Below are 24,393 nucleotides of genomic sequence, written 5' to 3'. Positions count from 1 at the left end.
ACATTAAAACTGGCAAAGAAATGTACTTGACCACTCAGAAGTGAGTCTTGTTACTAAAACAATATGAAAGCAAGGAACAAAGTCATCTTCCCAGAATTCAAGGGAAGAATACTCCTTTTTGTTGATATTAACTCAAAATTTATAAATAAAGCAATATATCATAAATATAGCAATAGCATTTATTCCTTTTATGTTTGTAGTATCCCATGTGATCATGTGACAGCATTTCTTAAATAGGAGGTAAAAGTAAAAAGCCTAAAATAAGAACTTTGTCATGTATAAAATACCTGTGGAACCAAGTCCTTTGCATTGTGTATAATTTTTGTAGCTGTGTTTTAGCATTGATGATGCAAGGAATATAATTACATTCCTTATTACCTGGTTTCTGGTTTTGCAGAATTTGCCTCTGAAAGTTACTAGACTTGAAATGTTTTTACTTTCTTAAAATGGTTTGTTCTGAAGTTAGTTTTAAACTTACAGTTTGACAAAGTAGTGAGTCAACTTCTTGATCCTTGTGAAAACAAAAACACAGAAACTAAAATCCTGTTTGCTTGCAGACAGTCTTAAATTAGTCCCTTGATGTAAATCTGTCCCTTTCTCTGATACAATACACGCACATACATAGTTGTTTTTCCAGAGTACTGCTTAGCTTCTGTATGCGTGTATGCAGTCTTTCGTTTTCAGTGCAAGGAAGAACAGCGTGGTATAAACTATATCCTCGTACCTTAAATGATAGGAAGCATAGCTATAAAACCTCTTCTGTCCAAATTCTATGCTACTCAAGAGTCAAAAATCTTTGCAACTGTCTCTAAATGCTTAAAAGGAAATTATTCCTATAAATTGATTAGGAGCAAGGGGAGGAGAAAACATTACAACTGTCACTCAGATGCTTTACTTTTGGCTATGTTTTTGTTATTGTGTCTTTTTGTTTCTTTTTTCTGAGTTGTTCTTGATTTTCTCTGTAAAAGTAGAAAGAGTGAACTGAGGATGGCTAAAAGAAAATTCTTTATATAGATTTTCAGTTTGGGTTGAAGTTAATTTGAGAATAAGAATAACAGAGGTAGCAGGAAAACTCAAGTTGTGGGGGTTTTATGTTTGTTGTGTTGTGGTGGTGATGGCATTTTTCTTGAGCTTTGGTGTGGTGTTTTTCAGGCTGAAAATGTGTATCAATAATTTAGAGTATAAGGGAGTGCACTTACAAAACAAAAATAGAATAACCTGGAAAACTGAGAGTTCAGGTGAAATTGAAATCAGAACACAAATACAGAAGTGCTAAATGAAGGTAACTGCAATAATGAAGTTCTCTTATACAAGCATAACTAGAAAAGAAAAATATCCTTAAATCAGCTTAATTTAAGATCTCAGGTTATTTATGCACATAGGGATGTGGTATGGCATCCTTACAAAGTGTAATTAGTTGATTAGAGACTTAGAGAACATTAGGGAAAATACTGGTAAATAATTACTTATTGTTTGTAGGCAGCAAAGAGTAGTGCTGGGGCATAAATTTTAAAAAGGCAAAAGTAAGAGGCATGTTTTAGGCAGAATTATTTTTCACTCACGCAAAATATTTTCAAGGTCACAATCTGTGTTGGATATGGAGGGAATCAACAGAATGCTACCTTCTGAAACACATTCATAGTGTTTGTGGAGGTTTCAGTTTAATGAAAGTTCATCATGAATAAGTCCAACAAATGCATTTTAAATTGCTTCTCCCGCAGTGTGGTATGCTTGCTGAAAAAGTAACTGATGCACTTCCTTGTGTATTCTAACACCATTTCAGGTTATGGCTGATTCTCTGCACAAGTTGCTCTTATTGGGGATATTGCTTTAAATTTGTTACTGCATTTCTGAATTCAGAAGTTTAATAAAAAACAAGTCAGATTCTTGATATAGTTAGTACATTTCATATGTGTTCTAAAGATAACTGAGTCATACTATTTTTTTTTAACCAAAAATCAGAATTACTAGAATGTCACCTAATGACCTGCTTTTCCAAGAAGTGAGTTAATAAAACATTATTTCCACTTGTTTGCAGAGTAGAATTGTCATAGATGATACATACCATAGCAAGCCAAGTTGTGAACTTTCAGGGTTAGTGACAGAACCAAATCTGTCAGGTCGTTCACACACTTTAACCTTCTCTTCAAATGAGGTGAGTTTCAAAGTGTGTATATGTGTGTTGTTGATGTTGTTGTTCACACTACAGCATGTTTAATAGAAACAGATGTGTGTAATGTGAAACTAGATGGCTGTTCCATACTTGAATGTTGAAGAGCACTATAAAGAAGCTGTTAAATGAACTAAGGACATGCACTAGTGGATGACAGATCAGTCTGTGTGCTCTGAGCCTAGTTAGATGATAAAAATTGGAATGAACTCACTGATCAAATAGAAGATTTTTGTTTTAAATATAATGCTGTTCTGTTCCACTAATTTAAAGCAACTTCCTGGGTGAATGAAAACTGCAACATTTTTGACCTCGCCTTCACATCTTGTGCAGGTTTGTTTTACGATAAAATTTCATATCAATATAAACAAAGGAAAAAAGGAAAAAAGTCAGAAAATATGGTGGTTCTTATATATAGGTAGAAATTAGACACCTGAAAGTGTGTTCATTCCCCTGCAGAACTAATTCCTTTGGCTACAGCTGAAACCCAAAGTCCACGCTTTGGTAGTATTCTGAGATACGTCTCTTTTGGTGTTTGACTGACGGACATCTTCATAAATTAAATCCTTTAGTTTAGGAAAACTAAAAATATTAAAAACAGAACATCGTTATCCTGTGTAAAATGAATTAGAGGGCTTGCCAGACTGGTGGTTCATGAATGTGATGGGATTTTTATTAGCTGTCTTAAGTCAGTCATTGGTAAAGACTGACCCAGAAATATGTAGAAAGTCAGCACAGTCTTGCAAACAGTGTTATAAATTCACTGACATAAAAATCTGAGGTGTCAAAAATCATATAACTAGTTTACAGGTTGTAGTAGTGGATTAAGTTTTTGCAGGTTTTTTTTTTGAGATATTAGTCTTAGATCTAATGAAAACCAGAGAACTCCAGTTAATAATCTATCTTTGCAAGTACTCCCTGCAGTTTTTTGAATGGAATACTTAGTGAATGGAATATGTGTTTCTAAAACTTTCAAGGAATATTAATTGTAAGGCTTTATTAAAGATGTCTTCTTGAATATTGTTTTTTGATCAGTATTACAAACTTTCAGTAAACTTTGGATTCTAAAACTAAAATGAAAGCAATTTATGACTAATTGTCCATGTGTAAACTGATGATTCAAGCCTCTTTTTATTATAGATGAGTTCCAGTGTTCTGTCTAGTTCATATGTCTCTTACTGTCCTGGTTTTACATGACCAGTGAAAGCTGTTTGTATCTTTTCAGTAATTACATTGAGTATCAAGGGTCTACTCTGAGGAAAACAAGGAACAAACTCTGAACTGTTTTCTCATTTGGAAAGCAGTATTTGTGAAGAAAAATACATAGTTTTGTTCTTGGAGGTTTTTTTTAAAGTTCGTAGTCTAGGTCTGGGAAAAGTAATCAATCTTAGAGCAGTTTAGGGTATTTCAAATCACAGAATTGATGAGGTTGGAAAAGACCTCTGAGATCATCAAGTCCAGCCTAGGACTGGACTTTAACACCACCTAGTCAATTAGACCCATGGTACTGAGTGCCATGTTCAGTCTTTCCTTAAACACCTCCAGGGACAGTGACTCCACCACCTCCTTGGGCAGTCCATTCCAATGTTTAATCACCCTTGCTGTGAAGAAAGTCTTCCTGATGTTCAACCTGAATCTTACCTGGCTAGCTGAAGACTGTCCTCTTGTCACTGGGTTTCTGGGAGAGGAGGCTGACCCCCCCAACTGGGCTACACCCTCCTTCCAGTGAGTTGTAGAGAGTGACAAGGTCCCCTTGAGTATCCTCCAGGCTAAATACCCATAGCTCCTTCTGCTGCTCCTCATGGAATTTGTGCTCCACAACCTTCATCAGCTTCACTGCCCCTCTCTGGACCTGTTCCAGCACCTCAATGTCCTTTCTGAACTGAGAGGCCCAGAGCTGGACACAGGACTCGAGGTGTGACCTCACCAGTGTGGAGTACATGACAATCACTGTCCTGGTCCTGCTGGTCACACTATTCCTGATACAGGCCAGGATTGCCCCGGGCTTTCTTGGCCACCTGGGCACACACCTGGCTCATGTTCAGCTGCTGTCTACCAGCACCCCCAAGCCCTTTCCCCTGGGCCACTTTCCAGCCACTCTGCCCCCAGCCCGTAGCACTGCATGAGGCTGTTGTGGCCCATTTGTAGGACCCAGCAGCTGGTCATGTTGAACTCATGTTCTTGGTCTGGCCCATCCATCCAGCTTGTCCAGGTCCCTCCGCAGGGCTTTCCTACCCTCCAGCAGATCGACATTCTCACCTAACTTGGTGTTGTCCACAAATTTACTCAATCCCTTCATTCAAATCACTAATAAAGATACTGAACAGGATCCGTGACTTAAGCTCTTACTAATTTCTGCCTGATGGTTGTTGTCCAGATGGGTTCAGAAGTAGGAGGAGGAGTCATGCTAGCCAGTGAACTCCAGCTTTCAGAGGAGTGGGCTGTTGCACACTGCCTTATAAATCCTGGAGTTTTTGGGAAACTGGAGATGGAAACACCTCGTAGAGACCTAGCTAGGGACAGCACTGAGGAGTCTGCCTCTGCTGGCCAGGTGCTCACAGGCAGTTGGTTAGAGTTCAGTTGTTCATAGCCAGCTAGTTCATCAGAGGCACTTCACTCACAGATGGTTAGCAAGCTAGCTGGGTAATCCTTCTAATGTTCCTAATATGTTAAATGGTGTGATGGCAGTGGTGTTTTCTTGGGCTTTGTATTTTTATCTCGAGCCTTTATTTGCTTTCTGAGTCACATGCATTTTTATGCAGGAGAACATGGCTTTCTCATGCTTCCATACCTTAGAAGTAGTTTTAGTTGTGCTTTCTGAATTTGCAGCTGATCTCTTTCTTGTTTGTGTAGTGGCTGTTTTGGGGACTCTTAACTTCGGTGTACAAACACAGCTTGGCATGTTCCTTCTGCCTCTGAATGGACATTTGAGAAAAAAAATGATGCAGAGGTATTATTTAATGACCAGTAAGCCTTATTCAAAAATTGGTGGTTTTCATCTTACCCTTCTACAGTTTTCATTTTCCTGTATTCTGAAAAATAGCCACAGGTGCTTCCCCTAGTGTAGTAGTGAAAAATTCAAATTTTATAGTATTAAATATCTGTGAGGAGATGATGTCTGTGTTTTAACACAGATTCAGATGTTGCTACAACTTCTGGTTTTAGGGTTCTGTCTTTACCAAAATAAAGTAAAAGGAGTTTGTTAGCAATTGATGATGCTGAAGCTGCAATTCATAGCTAAACCTGGAGACTCCTCCGTAGTGCAGTCTGTTAGATCCTCTAATCTGTGCTGCTTGGACAAATTGGTTTAGAGAGCCCTCAAGATTCTGTCAGGGGACAACAATTCTCTGACAAAATGAAAGAATCACAGTCTTTCTTTTTTGGACAAGAATACATCTTCAGGTACTTTCACTCTGAAATTACAGAAGGGAAGTTCTTTGTATGGCTTGCAAAGATTCAGCAAATCTAGAGTGAGTTCTAACTGGAATAAAATGCTTCACACATTTTTTCATGTAAAGGAGATGTCTAGATACATGCACACTTCCACCTCAAATGATAAAAGTACATAGATACATTAAAAAATATGTATGGGACAGCAATATATTTTAATATTTCTTGTGGCTGTGAGACCACGCCTGAGACACAGGTCCAACTTAAAATGCAAAATGTTTCCCCTTTTTTATGTACTATTCATGAAGACTTGTTAGTATGAGACAAAGTTGCCAATATATTTTTTTATCGCAATATCAGGTTGGGGAGTACTGTATGTAAAATTTTTTAAAATAAATGTGCATTTTTAATTCCCCTGCTAATTCATCCAACTAATCTTCTCTGTACGAAGCATCTCTCACTTGATAGCTTGGATAGAAGACTCAGTTGTCTTGATACAGATGCTGTATAGAGCACTTCAAGCCAATCCTTTTCTAGAGCCCTTTGCTGTTATTTTATGCAAATTGCTATTCTCCTTCCACACATCAGTAAGGCGGATGCGTTCGCACTTGTTATATCTACATAAGCATTTTGATTTGGATTAGGGGTTCATTTTTGAAATAAATATTCTGATTGTTCCCACTTGCCGTACTTTGATTTATCTCAGAAATCAAATCAGATGTGCTCCAACAGTGTTCCTGCTACATTCCAGCTGCTAGTGGCCATTGAGTCTTTGTGATCAGACTCGGGCTATTTGGAAGGGAAAATCCTTTGAAATGCTTATAGTGTGGATTTTCAGACCTCAGCACAAACTGTTCAGCTCTACAAACTCATTCCTATTTTTATGCATTGCCTCTTAATGTAGCCACTGTCCCTTTTTTCACAGAGCAGGGAAAACAAAGCCATTTTGAATTACATGTAGTCCTTCACTACACTGGAAATTTGATAATTCTGTGTTTTCCCTCATACTTGTCTTCCACATTGCATGCTCAGATCCATTGTGTTGTATGATCAGATCATGTGACAGGCCTACATCTTACTGTCTTTGACTTGTAATCACCATAATAATTTTGTTACATCAATCAACTCTCCCAAATATTCCATCAAATAAGCTGGACTTTGTGAGATCCCTTTGGCTGGCAGCTGTAGTTGTTCACCTGTGACTTAACATGGTCATCTCTCAAATCTGTAACTAGAAAACTCCTTTTTTTCATGTTTTCTGTTTACAAATGTGTGTAAGACTTGCTGAAAAAGGGGAGCATATTTTCTGCTGTTTGCAAATATCTTGGATGAGAAGTCTGCAAGTCTAATGCAGCCTGTACTCAGTCATGAGCTGGTGAGAGATGATTCTGGATAGTTAATAATAACTTCAGTTGACTGATGTTAGTACCACACTGGAATTTCTTCTCTGCATACACTGAGCTCTGTTGCGTAGCTTTTCTTTTGTGATGAAGCAACAGTGCTTCAGGACAAACAGCAGTACCTTTTCCCCTCGCAAGCAAAATGAAATTGAAGCCAGGTGCCTCAAAAGCTCTGTGAGCTGGCAAAGTGTCTTTTCAGTGGAAGTCTACAAGCTGCTATGTTTCTGAAATGGTCATCTTCTATTTGGGCAGTCCTTATAAAATGTCAACGTAATAGCATTAGTTCAAAGAACAAAGAGTCTTCTCTTGACAAATGTACAAAACGTAATCAAACTGTACCTAGAACACTCACCAGATTTACTGGCTACTAGAATTGGTTTTATTCTGGATTTCCATCACTTAACTATAAATAGAGTTGAAGTGCTTGATAATTCTTCATGCTGTGTAAGATAGAGCTACCTTAACCAACTAACTGAGGAAGTGTGTTCATTGTTTGGATAGGTCCAATTTACCATTTATGTTCTCTGTTTCTGACCTTGTGTTGTATGTTGAAGTGTCTTGTTTATAGTAAATTAGGCAAACTGATCCCAAGAACTTCACTTTTGGAGTAGAGCATGTGTAAAAATGCACTTTGTTAACCAAACTCAACTGACAACTGGAATTCAGCATACAGTCAAGTAAAATATTGCTTATGGTGACTTTTCTCAATTGGGTAGGCATTGGATGATGATTTTACAACAACAGGAAAGCAAAATCAATGGCACAGTAGACCTATTTCTGAATGGACCACCCAACAAGTATGCCACTGGTTAATGGGAATGAACATGGAACAGTACATCACAGAGTTCACAGCTATGAATGTAGATGGACAGCAGCTGATGCAGCTCGACAGTGAGAAGTTGAAGGTATGTGTACATCCTGGGATTGATTTGTAACTGTATAGGTTTCACTGCTTATTTAGACACATTTTTAACCTGCAAAGTCCAATTTCCTGGTTCTATGGCTTTTTAAGGGATAGAGTTATTTGCTCTTGTTATTTTATTTTGAGTTGCTTTTGAAATACTTGGAGGCTGTATAGTTAGGTGGTAATTAGTAATTGATTGTAGAATTAAAGGCTGTTTATAGCCAGAAAAATAACAAATATTGCTTCCTTGAGGAAATGAAAGGAAACAGTTGTCACCAATCTCAACTAAGGTCATACCAAAACAAGTTCTGGCCAATTGAAATAGAATTGAGGGATCTAGTTTTAGAAATCCGTTTCTTCAACATTTCCTCTTCAGATGGGAAGGCTGAAATCCTATCTGGTGACATTTTAAATGTTTCAAGTTTTCACTCCTGCTGGAAATACATATTCTGAATCTTTTGAGCCTTTTCTTACCATTTTGCACCTGGAAGCTGTATGTATCCCTTATAGTTCTGGTAAATTTCTGCAGTTTTTCTTTCTTGTTAGATTATGGAACTGCATTATGGACAGGCAAGATGTGCAGCTAGAAGAGGTTCATTGGTCTGCTCTGGCCTAAGGCAAATTATTATTAATGATCAATAGCAGAATTTGAGGGGCTTAGGAGGGAAAAAAGGTGTTCTAACATCGGTCTCCAATATATGCCTGCATTTTAAATAGAAATGCAACACTAAATGTCCTGTATTTTATTATTTCGTGGGCACAGAGAAAATACCAGTGCCTGGCCTGTCAATGACCGTCTCCAGCTGTGGAGCCTTGCGCGCTGAATGCCAAAGCTCCGTGCGCGCCTGGTGCTGTTCGGGCTGACGGAATCGCGTGCTGCCACCTGCCGCTCGCAAGTGGAAGTGTGCCGTCCACTTCTGAGCCGCTTCTTACTAATGCACCTTAAAATCCTTCAAATTAAAGAGTTGTTACCGAGTAAAAATTCCTCGTGTATAAAAAGAGATAGAAAAATATCTAGACGCCAATACAAAAGATGTTATTTTCTGGGAATTCTTAGGGGTTTACATGTTTGTAAAATGCAACACAAAATGGTTATTTCACAACTGAAGAGCTAGGCTTGGTTTTCCTACCTTCCTTGTTACCCAGATGATTATTTGCAGAGTTTTTGTGGCCCTGAATCTTTATTTTTCAAATAAACAGACTATCTTGTCGAAAAGTGAGTAACACTTTCTTATATTGTTAATGCACAAGCACTGTTAACAGTGCTGTTGAAAAAAATTACTGATGAGGTTTTGTTTTGTTTTCCTCTTCCAAAGGCTTTGGGAGTTTCCAGTCAAAATGACCGATCAACAATAAAGAAAAAAATTAAGGATATTAGAAAAACACAGGAAAAACTGGAAAAGCAGAAGGAAAAGGTTCAAAAGAAGGAGAAAGAAGTTCGCAAGACTGGCAGAGTTGTAGCCACTCTTGAATCAAGCTGCTAAAATGACCATTTTATTTTAGTGCAGACTTGCCTAATCTTGAGGAAGTTCAGCAGATTTGTATATAATTGTACAATTGAGGTAGGAGGGAAAGTGCAACAGTTCAACGTGGTAGGTGGTTTTTTACTTTTTAATTGTGGTCCCTCCCCATTACAGCCCAATAAAATGAAATAATGTTTTCAGTATTTTTATTTCTAGTTGACTCTGCCTGTACTAATGGACAATAATTTAACTTTCTGCCTTAAGTAATATTTCTGCTTCTAAGGTGTCATATGCCCTTTTCATTAAATTGATGTTTGTGAAAAGTAGAATACTGTATTAAAAATCATTCCAGTATTAGTCAACTAGCATTTAATAGAGTTCAAGGTGATAGAGGGACAATAGAAAAATCCTGCCAACAAATTCAGTCTGTGACAGTCTGTTTATCTGTTGCCACTAAAGATGTATAGTTAAAATTAAGTTTAAGAAATGGTAATGTCAAATTAATTTAAAAAGAAAGCATGTATTTCAAATTTAGGATTATTTTAATTCTTTTACTTCCAGAACTTCATTCAAAGTTCACTTTAGTAGCACATCATTTTTGAATTCTATGTGTTGCAATTTACTGAGAAAATAACAAGAAATACTAAGTAGTTTTCACAAACTACTTATCCTAAGCATAATACTAAGTTTTCTGTACACTACCCGTAGGGTGTTGGGACAAGGTTTAAGCCTATAAATAAGATCCTTTTTAACCTATTTTTCCTAAATAATACATAGTTTTATAGATTTATGCTATGAATAAGATCAATTTGCAATACATGTATTTCTCTTTTCTACATGAGACAAGATTTCTTGTGGACCAAATTTATATATTTGCTAATTTTAAACAATACTGTTTTTCAGACTTAAAATACTGAGGGAAGAATTGTAGGAAAAATTATCACTGATGCCCTGGGTTTCTGCCTTGTATTTAAATGTTCAGTTGTAGACTACAGATTATTTCTCTTTAAAGGAGGATTTGATTCTTGAAATAGCTTAGAACATGACTTGGTGTTTTGTATATTTACATACTATTTTCTAGACATACTACAAGAGCACTTCCTTAATTTAGATTATTCCAGAAACATAGACTAGATTAAATATCAGTTCCACCCTAGAATGGACTAGAACAAAACTTACATAGTTTGTTTATGTGGACCAAGTTCTCCTTTAAATCTATGGACTGTTTTTCATTTTAATTAAATGAATGAACTTCACTGTTGGTGTTTCACATTTATTTTTTTTTTTTTTTTGTATAAATGTCTTAAGAATTTCAGCAAAAGGACTGTGTGGAAATGCTTCTGCACACTAAGCATTTCCAAAATAAAGTTTGAAAGTCTTGGTAATAAATACTTTTTAAAAGAGATTATATTTCAGTTTTATGCATTCTTTGGTCAAGATTTAACCTATTGACTTTGTTTACAGTAGCTTTGAGTTGTATGCCAAACTTACAGACCTTGAACCAAAGAGGAATGCTGCTCTACTGATGAAAGAGAAAGAAATGAGAAGTATGGAATCACCAAATGCTCCGAATCTCCCACATAAAACCACCATTTAATTAATTCAGTCAAGAAAGTTGAGTGTTTTCCCAGCCAGAACACAGAATATTGCTAGAACCCCATATTACCTTTTTCCTTTAAGCCTACTGTTGCACCCTGGGAGGAGTTTTCTGAAGGAGACTAGTGGAAATGATGTTTTCAGAGGTTTCCCTGTGTGCAGAGCTGTTACAGGTAAGGAGCTCCGGGCCACAGCAGGATGATAAACTCCCCTGGCACGCGAGCATGAGAACACTGATTATCACAGCCCACACTGCTTAACATCTGGCAGATGTTGAACGAGAAGGCTGGATGCACTGAACAAGCTCAGCACCAAGCTACACAGTCAGCCAACAAAGTTTCGTTTTCACAATAGTTTTAATGAATAAATGCAGCAATTCTTTCAAAAAATTAACACAAACCAAGATTAACTTTACAGTGCAAGACTGAGCTAATTTGCATACAAAACTATTAATCTCAGCATTTTGATAGTATACTACTTTTCTGTAGTGATTCACTTCAGCTTAACCAGTCTGCTTGCAATGACTTCAGTATAGTAATGAAAATACTAAACACAAAAGTTGTCTTGTGCACTTCTATCTAAAGTAAAAGTTATCAAAGATCAAATTTTTAACTATGATTAAATATTGTAAATCAAACCATGGTGCATTTGTGTTTTCACCACAATCCTTTGGGGTTGCAGGCGAAGAGATAACTACAAATATTATACAGCAAGTTGCTCTGGTAATCAGAATTCAATTGGTAGTTAGCTGAGAACATGAAAGAGACTTATTACAGTAATATCTAAAATACTTAATAGACTTTGTAGAAAACAAACTGTTAGCTTTTCTTCAGAAATACCACTTGTAGTTGTCCAACGTTACTAAAATCAGTTGAGTTAGTTAAAAGATTTAAAGGCTAGAATGCTCAGCTTCAGACCTGATTTTTTCAAAGCCCTTGCTGTAACTTTCAGCTGTAGTTTAGCGAAAGCAATAGCTGCAAGTGTCTACCTCTGGCCATTTGTACAGGCCCCATTTTACACTATGTGGCATTTCTCACATCCTATTGCAGGGCCAAAGAAGAGAACAGCTCTCAGTTCTCCTCACTTGTAGCCCTGCAGATTGAAAAGTGTGCCAGTTAGCAACTTGCATCCTTGTAAGGAAGAATAGGGGCCTTAAGGTGCCCACAAGCTTGAGTGGAATAGGTACCCTACTGATCTGACACACTTAGGCACAAATAAGACACAATAATCCTCCCTCAGACTGTCAGTTTAACTGTATACAGCCCAGTCTGTAATGCACTTCTATTAAAGTTATCTATATTAGCTTAACCAGGCTATGAAACCATTTTGTTGTTTCGCAGAACTTGGCTAGGGAGGCAGCAGGTGAATCTTGCACAGCTACAACTAGAGTAGCATGACTTCAATTTCCAACATCCTACCTATCCCCTTCACTTGTGGTATCTCACCGTCTGCTCTGCACAGAGATAGTAAACTAGCAAAAGCTAGGCTTATTGTTTCTGAGATGGATTATGCATGTCTGCTGCAGAACAAAACCCACAGAATTACATGCAGTTTAATTACCTGAGAAAAGGATTGGTTCCCAAGGGCTTAAACTGCATCACTCCAAAAATGCTCAGGAATGCCAGGGATTGAGGTGCAACACAGATGTGTATGATTTGAACAAAGCTCGTACAGTAGGCATTAAGCTGAATTCTTAAATGGAAGGACTCTGTATCTGAGTCCTTCCCCTCTCTGTCTTCTCCTGTATGTTCTGATTTGTCTTTGATTAACATATTCTGGTTATCATGTTTATGTTCTAGTGTGACTTCCAGTTAACTACAAAAATGAGGCCAGAAGCGTATCACAAATAAAAAAGGTATTTTCAAAAACTGTTATTCCACTTACTCTTCCTTACTCCTGAGAAGGCAGTTTATACTGTCAAAGTAATAGAGATGCCCTATTACAGACAAATTTTAAGAATCTGTTTATTAAAATAGTTTCATTTACAGCTGTATCTGACATACCCAAATCTGAGATCTTACAAAGGCGAGAATGTTCATACTGCGTTTTGGTATGACCTACAGAAATACAGGCAAATGCAAGACTAACATTTCTCTACTGTACACAAGCCAATGCTATTTTTTAATTCACAATGATCAGGGCAAGGTAAGTTTTTCACATCTATTATATATTCACATTACAACCAAAGAAATAGAACTGATGCCACATACCTGAGATACATTATACCAGTAGTAGCCGTTAAAAACAACTTTTAAAAATTTTTATCCCTACAGAGGTGTGATTTCTACAGCTGAAAATACCACCTTGATGTAGGCAGTGTATATAGGCAACATATCTAACTTTGCAAAATTAAGCTTCAGCATGCTTAAGATAAAAGAAAAAGCCATACACTTGCAAAGGTATAGCAATGAGCTCAGTATTTCTTACACAAGCTTTTCATTTATCTGTTGAATTGTATACTGGAAGCATGTTCCAGTGAGTTTTTTTAATAGTTTTTCTAATAAAATTATTTTTTAATAATACAAATTAATGCCAGATCTGATAGCTGTGGCATTGATCCCTATAAAAACCAAAATATTGTTCCTTTGACTTAGCTCTGAAAGCAGTCATAAATAGAAGGTGAAGCAAATGAAATAAGACCTTTTTTAATAAGTGTATGTTTGGTGGTTTTGGTGGCTGTTGGTTTTCTCATTTTAGAAAAGCCTCATTATACTCAAATTTAAAATTACTTTTACATATCAGAAGTGGCTCAAAATCATAAATCAGGTCTTCTAAATTCCCTTTACAGACAAACCTACTTAGGAGCTCCTGAGGAAAAAGCTACATACTCCGAAAAGTGGTCATGTCCTTTGGCTCACTGCTTGGCACACACCAGTCATCGGCTTCATGGTTTGCTTTATAATGTTTCCAGGCTGCTTTGTTGTATACAGGGAGTCTTTCAATTGATTCTGTTGATAAGGCCTGTAAGGAGAAAAGGCTCTAGCTGATGATTCTTTTTAATTGAAGTTATCATAACAGAACAAGGAGTTCCATTAGCAGTTCAGATTAGAGCTGCTGATAAATGTAAAATTAGAGTAGAGTGTTACATCATACCTTGATGTAAATAACTGCATCTGTCCCATAGCCTTCTAAGGAATACAGTTTCAGGTCTCCTTGGAAGTATTGTGCATACAGACGTGATATGGGTAAGCCATAACCAAATCCAGCCTGATCAGGAGAAAAAGTATACTTCCATTAATTGCATTAATCAGTGGCATTTTCTGTTTAAACTTATTAGGTAAAATAGACAAACTAAGCATGATGTTTGACAGTAACAGGAGTTCAGCTGTTAATTATTATGCCCTCCCCCAAGCTATTACATACCCCAAAACCAGAAGAATGCATGAATGATTGTGATTATGAGAAAACTGTTTGATTCGTTTGTCAGACAGGGCTGGTCAGTAACACTTCTTGCATTATGGTAGCTTTTTGAGGAGATGCCATTAGAGAAAACTCTGCTGTGTGTCTGCATCATGCTTCATGGAGCTACTAATCTTAAGTACTCAGAGTTCTTAAGTCAAATACACATCATGATCATCATATATATAAAAAAGTTTCAAGACACAAGATCTGTGACTTTGCAGCTTATACTGAAATTCTACCAAGCCCTGGCTACAGTAGTGGGACAGAACCCTGAAGTGTTAAGTGTGAGTTTTTTGTTTAAATACTAAATATTTTGTTTAAATACTTTTTTTTTTTTTTACATTTTAGAGGTAATCTCTCAATGAGCGTACACAACACTCCTTTGTAAAGATCTCATGTTTAGTAACTTGCAGAGTCATCTACATGCAGAACTACATATATTTTTAAATGATGCATAGCAGGAGAATAAATACAGGAAAGCTGTTCAGAGATTCTAATTTCTGAGAGCTTAGGCTTTATTTCTTGTGCATTTATTACATGCACATGAAACTCAGAGTGGCTTCTTCATATGCCCTCTCACATCTGTGTACCTTCATCCTTGCTGGGGGTTGGTACAATTGACTACACAACACAAATGAACTATGGCCTTGATCTAAAGTCACTGCTATAATTATTCTTCCTTTCATTCAGTGGCTACAAATATAATTCTGAATCCTGCTCTCACTGCAGTATGTGCAGCATAGCTATGTATTCTGCTTGAGGTGGCTGATCTTTAGATTTAGTAGAGAAAAAGAGAATCTTGAACAAATTTAAATAATTTTTGGTATTTTATGCCATTTTTCAGTTGTATTTTGAAAAATAATTAAGCTTGAATTAAGTAAAATTCAAATATTACTCAATGTAATATTTATAAAATCAGCATTTCATAGCTTTAGCTAAATGGTTTTTGTGACAATCAGACCCATCCAGGATACCATGGTAAAAAGTCTTGCATACCAAAGGTGTAGCTCGTGATGTCTCAACACGAGGACGTGGTGCTGTTGAATACATATAGTTGAACAGTCTGTCAATTTTCCTCATAGGAACGCCGCCACCACGGTCACTCATCTGGAACAAGAAGGAGCATTTAGCTTTATATCCCTGAATACATTTTTATAAAGGACAGCTTCTCTCAAACAAGAAGCCAGAAAAAATTACGGTAAAGTATTATTTGAAGGTGTCCCTAGTAAGTTACAGATTTTCTTTAATTCTCACATTCAACAATGACCAAAGAGAGATGAATCCTTCCCTTTCATCCTTTATCCAAACCATTAAATAAAATACTGCCATAAGAAGCATTCATAATCTCTTGGAGAAAAGGAAATTCTGCTTGAATTGTGCATTGCTTTTATCTTGTTCATCACACACTTTTGTCTGAAGTCACTATCTATACCTTTTAGCAAATGCTAGGTTCTCTGTGTATTTTATCTTTATTCCTCAAGAATACTGCCATTTAAATATAAATTTACTAAAACCTATTACTTGAAGGAGTAAGTCAAAGGAGTTGTTTTACTATAGTTTAGTTAGACCTATGAAAAATGCAGTGCTTGCAGCTGGTCTTTGAAATCAAAGATGGATATTGTACAGAAAAAAGAATAAGCTGCAAACTGTACTTCAGGAGGTTTGTTTTGTGTGGAATATACAATATATATTTCCCTTTCTTCAGTTGTTTCACACCTGTATAGCTCTGTCATTGTCACTTAGAAAATGTTGATGTTACAATTGTATAAAGGCGCTACTTCACTTTTAGTCATGGTTGCTTCTAAGCTAGGCAAGACACAAACAAGTACAGGATGCTATTGCAGAGCCCTCAGTGTGACCAGCCTCTTCATGAGGCAGTCTGTGAAATCCCATAAGGGTTTTTTTACTTACATACATCATCACATACAATCTATGGATGGAACCAGATCAGCAGCTCAAGTTACTAATATGCTGCTCATGACAGGAAAAGAAAACCCTAATCAAAATAACGTTCAGAATAGTAAAAAAAAATGAGTACCTTCACAGTTAAATCCTCATTTCCCAACGTGATGTGTACATGAATTGCAGGGTAAATGCATCGATCAGCATGATGTTCCATGGTGGCTCTCATTGCATTCTGTAATTTCCAAGTAAAACTTAAATCTATACACTTTGTATGTTAACTTAAAATATCATTTAGTAGTTATTTTTATCATGTACCAAAGAATCAGAACAAATGTATATTGTTTTAGAATGGGTTTTTTATATTCCTTTCAGTTTATTCAGTTTCAGTATATATTTAGTTTATTAGAATACTGAGACTTCAGATATTTAATTTTTTTAAAGGAAACGTGAATAGTTTAATGTACAGCATTTGTGTTCTAGAATTCTTTATAATGCACATAGTACATGCAATATGACACGCAGTCCAAGAAAAGTCTACGACTAAACTGCCAGAGAAAAGGTCTGTAGGACGTGTTACGTATTGACCAGATTTGAAAATACACACTTTACGGGATATCTTTATGGGATATGTGTATTTGAAAATACACAATATATGGGATATCTTACTTGCTTCATTAACTAATGTCTTCATACATTTTAAGATTTAAGCTGTCTATTCAGAAGGTGTTCAGTGGCTGTGCTAAAGATATACATCTTCCAAAGCTGTTCATTTTCTGTGCAGTTATTGTTTCTCTAATAGTACAGGGTAGCTGTGTAGCTGCAGTCAAATGGCAAGAAGTTTGCACTTGCAAAAACACGCTGTGATCTAGAATCAGTTTGAAAAGTCAAAGCAATGCAATCTCAGTAAACAAAGATGTATGAAAGAATTGTGTCATTAATGGTAAGTGCACAGACCTTGAAAAGCTCAAAAACCATGTGATAGAGATGTGATGGCACGTACACAACTTGCATAGGCTGTCCTGGTGATTTAGCTGGAAAGAAGAGAGTCTAAATAACTAAATAGCAAATGAGATGTCTTTTATTCATTCCCACAGTAATTCAAAATGTGAATTTGTATTGTTAAATTTAAAGAAGGAAAATTTGAACAGAAATCTTTTGAAAAATTGTATGTTAATCAAAAGTCATAATCAAGATTTTCAAATTTTGCTTGCTGCTTTAGAAACTAATCTTAAAACCCACTACAGGGGAACAGAGGGTTTTGTATAAATCTTTGACGTGTCGCAAGAAATGCAGAGAGGGTGAGATGCAGTTATGTCAGGTGAAGAAACAGAAAATCTTAGTGAGGGAAGGAGCCTGCTAAAATTTGTTATATCAACAGCTGTAGAATCAAAAACTTCTATTCATGTCAGTTTTCTGATTAAAGGGAGGAATGGGGAAAGCATTCTGCCAGATTTACAAAAAAAACAGTAGATACAGAGAACACATGAACTATGTGAAAAGCAGAACATTTCACCACCAGCTCATTTAGAAGTCATTATGATGTTCAAGAGCATGTCCACATTCACTTACAATTCAACTCTTCAAGGATAAGTTCTGGAGAGCTCATGTAATATAAATCACAAAGTCTCTTAGCATTTTCATAGCCATCTATAATAAAAAACACAGGTAGTTACATTTCCCCTCCCACTTTTTTTTTTCTCCTTTAGGATATGCCAAAAAAGTTTTTTTGGAAGTACTGTGCACTGTCAGTGAGATTTGCACTTTTCAGAAAAACTGCATTTATAGGAAAAAGAAACAAAATTGTATTTCACGACAAATAAAACTTCTGCTCCTGGTAGGCAAGATCAAAACAATATATGCATATCAGGATGTGTATTTACTCTTAGTATAGACTCTCATGTAAGTTTTCAGGATTCTTATGATCTGAATTTACCTCTAATAACTTCAACAACATTGCAGTTAGGATCAATGCTTCCAATATGTTTTGGATGAGCTGGATTAATTTTCCCACCAAACAGTAAAGCTGCCAAAAAAGAAAACATCATTTAATATCCAGTGTAACTTTATAATTTTAGTTTGTGTCTTCCATTTTGATAAATAAAAATATATAGGCAATCTATAATTTCAGTCCTCACCATACTGAAAAGCCTACTATTAATAAATATTTTAGGAATTTGTATGAAGAATGAGTTATAAATGGCAAGGCAAATAGTATACTCCTAAGTGGCACCTTAGTACTTACTAAGCACTTAAATATTAAAGGAAAATACAGTTGACATGGTAGAGATATCATTTCCCCTCCTTTCGACACCTACAGTGTTGATTAAGGAGCATTCTGATTGAAATGCGACTCATGTAGAAGCGGTCTAAAAAATACTGCACGTTCTGTGAGGTCACTGGATCAATGCCAAAGCTTTCCTTGTATTCTATTACTCCTTGAGCCATTGTAGGAATTACATCATTGTGGCGATTCCGGATTTTTATCACAGTATCTGTAAAACTAAAATGAATTCATTGTTACTATTTCAATTTCAAGGGAATTTAATCCCCCAGCAAACAGAGCCTGTCTACAAAAATGAAGACTTACAAAAATATCAAATCTGCCTACTGCAGTAAGAAGGCAGGTCAGTCTTTACAGCACGTTTCAGGTGACTAGCATTGAAACAATCAGTAATCCACTATTTTGACTGTTTATAAAATTATTGCTTATTTATTATCTTGATTCTGCCAAGAATCGATATTTTAAATAAAGATATCAAGATAGAATGATCTTGATATCTGCCAAGAGAAAAAGAGAAAACTGTGCCAACTGTTTTCACGCAGAACAACCCATGCCTGTCAAATGGCAGTTCTGGGCAGCCAGCACAGACCAGAGCATTCTACAGAATGACATTATGCTGAAGTGCTTAATTTCCTGTTTTAATGTACCCTCCTTTTAGGGACAGGGGATGACATTGATGCAATTCTTCTGTAAAGATTTGAGATAGGAAATTTTTTTTCAGCTATTGTTTTTTTACAAGTTCTCCAATACAATATTAAGAAGATATATGTGACAGCAAAGCCTTACCTTTGTATAGCCCCTGAATCTTCTGAGCTTTTGTCCTTAAAGTCAAGAATCTCCTGAAGACTTTGGACGTACCTTTCAAAGAAACAGAGAGGATAAAGATCAATTCTAATATACCTCCCCAGATAACTCTGGTTAGCAATTTGTGGTCTTCCAATGTTGCGTGTTTCCAAATCATTCCACCTGTCTCCCTGTGACTTTTGTTAGATTCCTCTGAATCCATTTATGATGTTTTCTTCCAAAATTTCCAGAGCAATGCATTCCACAATTTAATTAGAATGCATAAAATATCATCTTTGTGTTTTAAACGCAGTAGGCGATCACTTATTTGCAGCCCCTGCATGTTCCTGTTAGTAGAAAAATCTTTCCATTTGTGTATGATTTAAGTATTTCTGCCATCCCTTTTCTTAGACATGTATTTTCCAAGCTGAAGAATTCTATTTGGTTTCTCCTCACGTAGAAATTGTTCCAACCCTCTGATTATCCCTCTTGGTCTTTTCTGTTCAGGATGGAGCTGCATGCAATTCAGGGGAATAATGGGCTAACACAGTGGTACAATTATATTCCTACCCATTGGTTATTTAGTTCCTAATACTGTTTTCCTTCTTGCCATCAACTGACATATGCAGAAAAATATTCCCAGTAGCATCAACATTTCTTTTTCCATTGTAAGGAAGCAAGCACACAGGAGAGGAGGTTCTTCCCTGTGTTCTACTTTGCATTTGCCCAAATGGAATTAATTTCCCATTTGATCAGTGTCATCTAGTATCATGAGAATGTAAGCATTTGTGTTTCAGAAGTAATTCATTAAGCTATCCTCATTGATAGCTCTTTTCATATTCAGTCATCTAGTCAATCCCACTTACTGGCAGATTTTGGCAGATGACTTTAAAAGCCTTTACAGAAATCCTTGTGCCTTTAGCAGTTGCCAAGCAATCTCTTTGTTTGGCTTTCATCTTTAAAAAGTTTATGCCTAAGTTCCTTACTTGGAAGTAAACTTTACTTTTCAAATAATGTATTTTTTACTTTAATACCTTCATGTTCTATCTGTTGTTTTATGTTTTGGCTTTGGGAGTTTCCTATTGCTTTTTCTTCATATTTTCTATACCTTTACTCTCAGTCTGCAATAACCTGTCTTGTAAATCGTTTCTGCATATTTTGCAAATATTTTGTGCCTTAGTTTGCTTCTATTGTTTTCTTCAACTAGCTTCTTCACTAGATAAGTTCCCTCTTCTGGTGGATTTTTGCTCAAAAAAAAAAAAATTTGATTCTTCATCCATGAGTGTGTGAAATACTCAATGATTTTTTAATTCCCTTGGGGTTCTCTAATTGCTCCTAAATGCTTTTTTCCCCCACATCTGTAAATTTAGTTTCTGATCACACTGGTATGTTTAGCATCTCAGTATTAATACATGATGCTCACATAACAAACCTATGAATGTCCTTTCCGTAGAAGAGAGTGACTTCCTCTAACCTGTGTATATGCAGAAGGTCACCCTTCCAGGAATGGAATGTCACTGTTCTTACCAGCTCTGCACCAGCTGAACTGAAGGTGTTCTTAGGAGGTTGTCTGGAAGCAAGCTTATTTCCTTCATTATGTTTGCCAATCTCACCGGCAACTCTTGTCGCAGAAACATAAATGAAGTCTTTTCACAAGCATTTTCAGATCCTAAGACCAATATAACATCAGAATGAAGTCAATACTATGGCAGAGAACTGTACAAACTTACTTTCTTGCATAAGAGGCCTACACCTTGATTTCAAAGCAGACTCCACCAGGCTGGTAAGCCAGTGTTTTTTTCATGGCAGCAGCCCACTTGTATTTCAAAATTTATGGCGTACTGAAATCTTCCTGCTGCAGTAATGAGAATCTTCAAAATATGAACAGAAACTAATGCAACAGTTACAGACCTACACTGTTCACCTTTAAATATGGCTTCTATCCCTATATATTGTTCATTTTATCTGCAGCAAACTCTAACCAGCACTGATCAAACAATGTCATTCTGAGTGTGTCAGACAAGCAAATGAAACCAGCACAAGAAACTATTTATGAGAAGGACGCTTGAGAAAGTATCATAGTCCCATACACCCTGCTTTTCATTACTGATCTTAGTGAATTATCATAACGCATCCTCAAACACTTCCAGAAAATAAATTCTGTAATAGAGATCTCATTTTCAACTAAATCTGTTATAGTTTAAATTCAGTCTTACAGGAACAGAAGTCAGGTGAACAAATTCACATGAATAGTGAGAAAGACATGAAAGTAGGACAGCTACTCTGCTTAGCCATTAGGATACTAATACATTTAAAGTTTTACATTTTTAAAAGCTAGAAGTGAAAACACTGCCTCTTTCGATAACTGACCTGTCCTTTTGTAAGAACAAGTGTCATCTGTGGGGGTGGCAACTCAATGTGGTTATTAAAACCAAGACCTGCTTGTACTCCCACAGAGCTTGTTTTCCTAGGTGAGAAAAGAGCATGCAGCGTGGGGGAGAGACTAAGAAATGCTGTACTTCATTCTAGACTTCTTTCTAGACTTAAAGACTGTCATGTAAACAGCATCTGAACTTCCTAACCTGCCCATCTGCTGCCGTGAAGTGTATACTTCAGGTCTGGCATTTCACAACATGTATCTCCTACAAATTAACTCCTGGGTTACTGCTCAGTTCACTTCTTCCATTTGGCAAGTTGGGGAAGAAGATTAAAGGAAGGAGTGAGGAAAGAAAAAAGGAAGCTGGGACTGCCTTAAACATGAAAAATCACCACATTGAAATAGAGCAGTTTACTTTAAAGCATGCAGACTCAGACACATAATAAACTACACTGATGAAAGAATGTCAGTCAATAAAAAAAGTGAATAATTTACAAGAAATTCCTCCACAATGGCACTCACCAGCATTATGCACTGTCTACATATGACTTCTGCCTAGAAACCTTTCATTCTTCTCCCTAGTCAGATTGCACAGGCATGACTGTTACTGCCCTTTCCCTTTTCTTGGGTAAAATTCCAAGAACAAATCAGATTGGAGGTATTAAACTGTAAATATAATCATTAAATGCCTCATATACTCAAAAAAATTACATTTCAAATAGCTTTTGTATCTGAAGGCCTAATCTTTGCAGTCTTGGGTCAAATATGGAAGGCAGTATAGAGCAGGCAAATTGAACAGGCAAATGACTCTCTTCCCATGTGCAGCTACAGTCTGTATCCAGGCAAAGAATGGGTAAAGCTCCTACAGAAAATACTCTGGTTTTATAATCCAAGACCAGACCTGAATTTGCTTACAGAATATTTCATTTTTTTTACTTAGCTTTACCAGATTTTATTATTTCCTCTTTGACTGTTCTCACTCTTTCATAAGGAGGAAAAAAATACCCTTAATGAAAACACCATCAGATTATAATGACTACAGAATGTCTTACACAGAAATACTGTCTCGGTCTAGCAGTCTTTTTTATTTCCATTACTAGTTTTTACTCTCTGTAAAGGATCTGTAAAGATTAAATCTATAAGGATTAAATCCCTAAGCAAAAGAGAGGAAAAAAATATTGTAGAAGTTTTCGAGATTATTTTTACCTTCTGTTCAGGTACTAAGAGCAAAAAAGTAGCCTATCATTTGACACAAGAAAATAGCTTGCCTTGAAAATAAACATTGATTTTATTGTAAGCGTTTTATCAGTAGTGGTAAAATAATACTGGTTAAAGCAAACTCTGAATTGCAAGCTTTTTTGCTTAAAAGTAAAGCAGCAACAGAACATATGGTGGGATTCCTGTAGGAATCTGGAGTTTTAAATGTCAGATACATTTCACTGCCACAAGTGAAACACTGACTAGATGGATGAAATGATAGCAGATAATGGTGAGAAAATCTTCTTTGTAAGTCTTCCTGCTTATACAAAGTTTGGGATTCTAGCATTAGTTTCCACTTAGGTTTTACTTGCAAAACTATAAAAAGCCATGAAACTATTAACTAGTTAAATATGTAACATGTAAACATGTATGCACACCAAAGTGCCTTGGGTACAGAAACAGAAAGTACTACAGAATGGCTCCAACCTCAGGCCTTGAAAAGGTGTCTCAGTGTGACTTACACAACCTTTCTCTATGTGGTCTTTGCTTTGAAGCAGAATAGAACAATTCCTGTGATCCCTTTTGTTTCCAAGCTGACAGTCAAACCTGGAAGCATTAGAAATGGTTTTGGCACTGAGCGTAAGATTGAGTATCTTGTTACTGATTTACTCAGTTTCAAGACTAGATTCCAAACCCTCCAGGATGGCTCACAGTGTCTGCATCCTGTTCCTTTTCTCACACACCTTTTAAAACGGCAACATTTGGCTAGGCTATTTCTGTAGGGCACAGGCCAAGTGACTGAGCAGTGATGACTGCTCCAGCCCCTCGGTGCCAGCTGAGGCTAAAGGCTTCACGTGTTTGGAAGATGCCTTTAAAAGGCTGCATGCTGCTCAGCAAAAGGCTTAACCAGTCTCACCTGTCTGAGTCACTGCTCTAACCTACCAGTTGTCACAGCTGTTCCCATCCTCTCCCCAACACTGCGGGTTCTGCAGAAAAACACCCAACTAGCCTGGCGGTGCCAAAAACTGGAGTTTTCAACTATGCTTCAACCTTGCCATAGTCGCGGTCTCCGGGAATGAGCCAACCGGGCTCCCCTGTCCCAGAAGGAAGCACAGCCCTTTTCTGCCTTAAAGCACAGCATTAACAGATCAGCAACAGCCGGGCAGCGCTGACGGGGTGAGGGGTCGTGGCCGTCCCGCTCCTCACAGGCACCTGTGGGAGGAGGGGCAGCGGTCGAGGGCGGCTCGCCGGGGACTCACCGAAGTCCAGAAATTGCTTCATGGAGAGCGGCGAGGGAGAGAAGCGTGAGTAGAAGTCCACCTGCTGCGGGATGTTGCCCGGGGCAGCGCCGCGCAGAAGGGCGCGCAGCAGCCTCATGGTGCAGCTCTGTCCCCTCAGCTCAGCCCGGCCCGGCCGCCATTTCCCGCCGCGCCGCTCCCCCGGCCCCTGCCCAGGCCGCGGCCGCCTCCGCCGCGCCGCCGGGAGGAGGTGCCCGAGGGGGGTGGGTGTCTCCGCCCGGCCC

The 24,393-nt window shown here is 37.2% G+C and overlaps 2 protein-coding genes across 3 annotated transcripts in view; one reads left to right on the top strand and one right to left on the bottom strand.

Moving 5' to 3' along the window:
* The window catches only part of LOC311155871 (neurabin-1-like), a 41,380-nt gene extending 30,756 nt beyond the window's left edge, over positions 1-10,624 (top strand). For both annotated transcript variants that reach the window (XM_084209345.1, XM_084209344.1), the window contains exons 17-19: positions 2,039-2,155; positions 7,677-7,865; positions 9,181-10,624. In XM_084209345.1, coding sequence (XP_084065471.1) covers positions 2,039-2,155; positions 7,677-7,865; positions 9,181-9,348 — 474 coding nt within the window. In that variant the 3' untranslated portion in view covers positions 9,349-10,624. The remainder of the gene's footprint in view (positions 1-2,038; positions 2,156-7,676; positions 7,866-9,180) is intronic.
* A 642-nt stretch (positions 10,625-11,266) lies between these two features.
* On the bottom strand, positions 11,267-24,377 carry PDK1 (pyruvate dehydrogenase kinase 1). The gene is made up of 11 exons (XM_084209810.1): positions 24,131-24,377; positions 20,822-20,963; positions 19,298-19,369; positions 18,546-18,730; positions 18,164-18,253; positions 17,800-17,877; positions 17,185-17,261; positions 16,364-16,462; positions 15,322-15,432; positions 14,017-14,130; positions 11,267-13,884 (listed from the first exon to the last, which is right to left on the bottom strand). Exons 1-11 carry the CDS (start codon positions 24,246-24,248, stop codon positions 13,744-13,746), a joined length of 1,227 nt encoding a protein of 408 aa, XP_084065936.1. The 5' UTR covers positions 24,249-24,377; the 3' UTR covers positions 11,267-13,743.
* Positions 24,378-24,393: the final 16 nt, after the last annotated feature.

This window comes from Fringilla coelebs (genome assembly GCF_963513975.1).
Source record: "Fringilla coelebs genome assembly, chromosome: 7".
Lineage (NCBI taxonomy): Eukaryota > Metazoa > Chordata > Aves > Passeriformes > Fringillidae > Fringilla > Fringilla coelebs.
The sequence above is the reverse complement of the archived record's forward strand: the minus strand, read 5'-3'. Positions and strand labels throughout refer to the sequence as shown.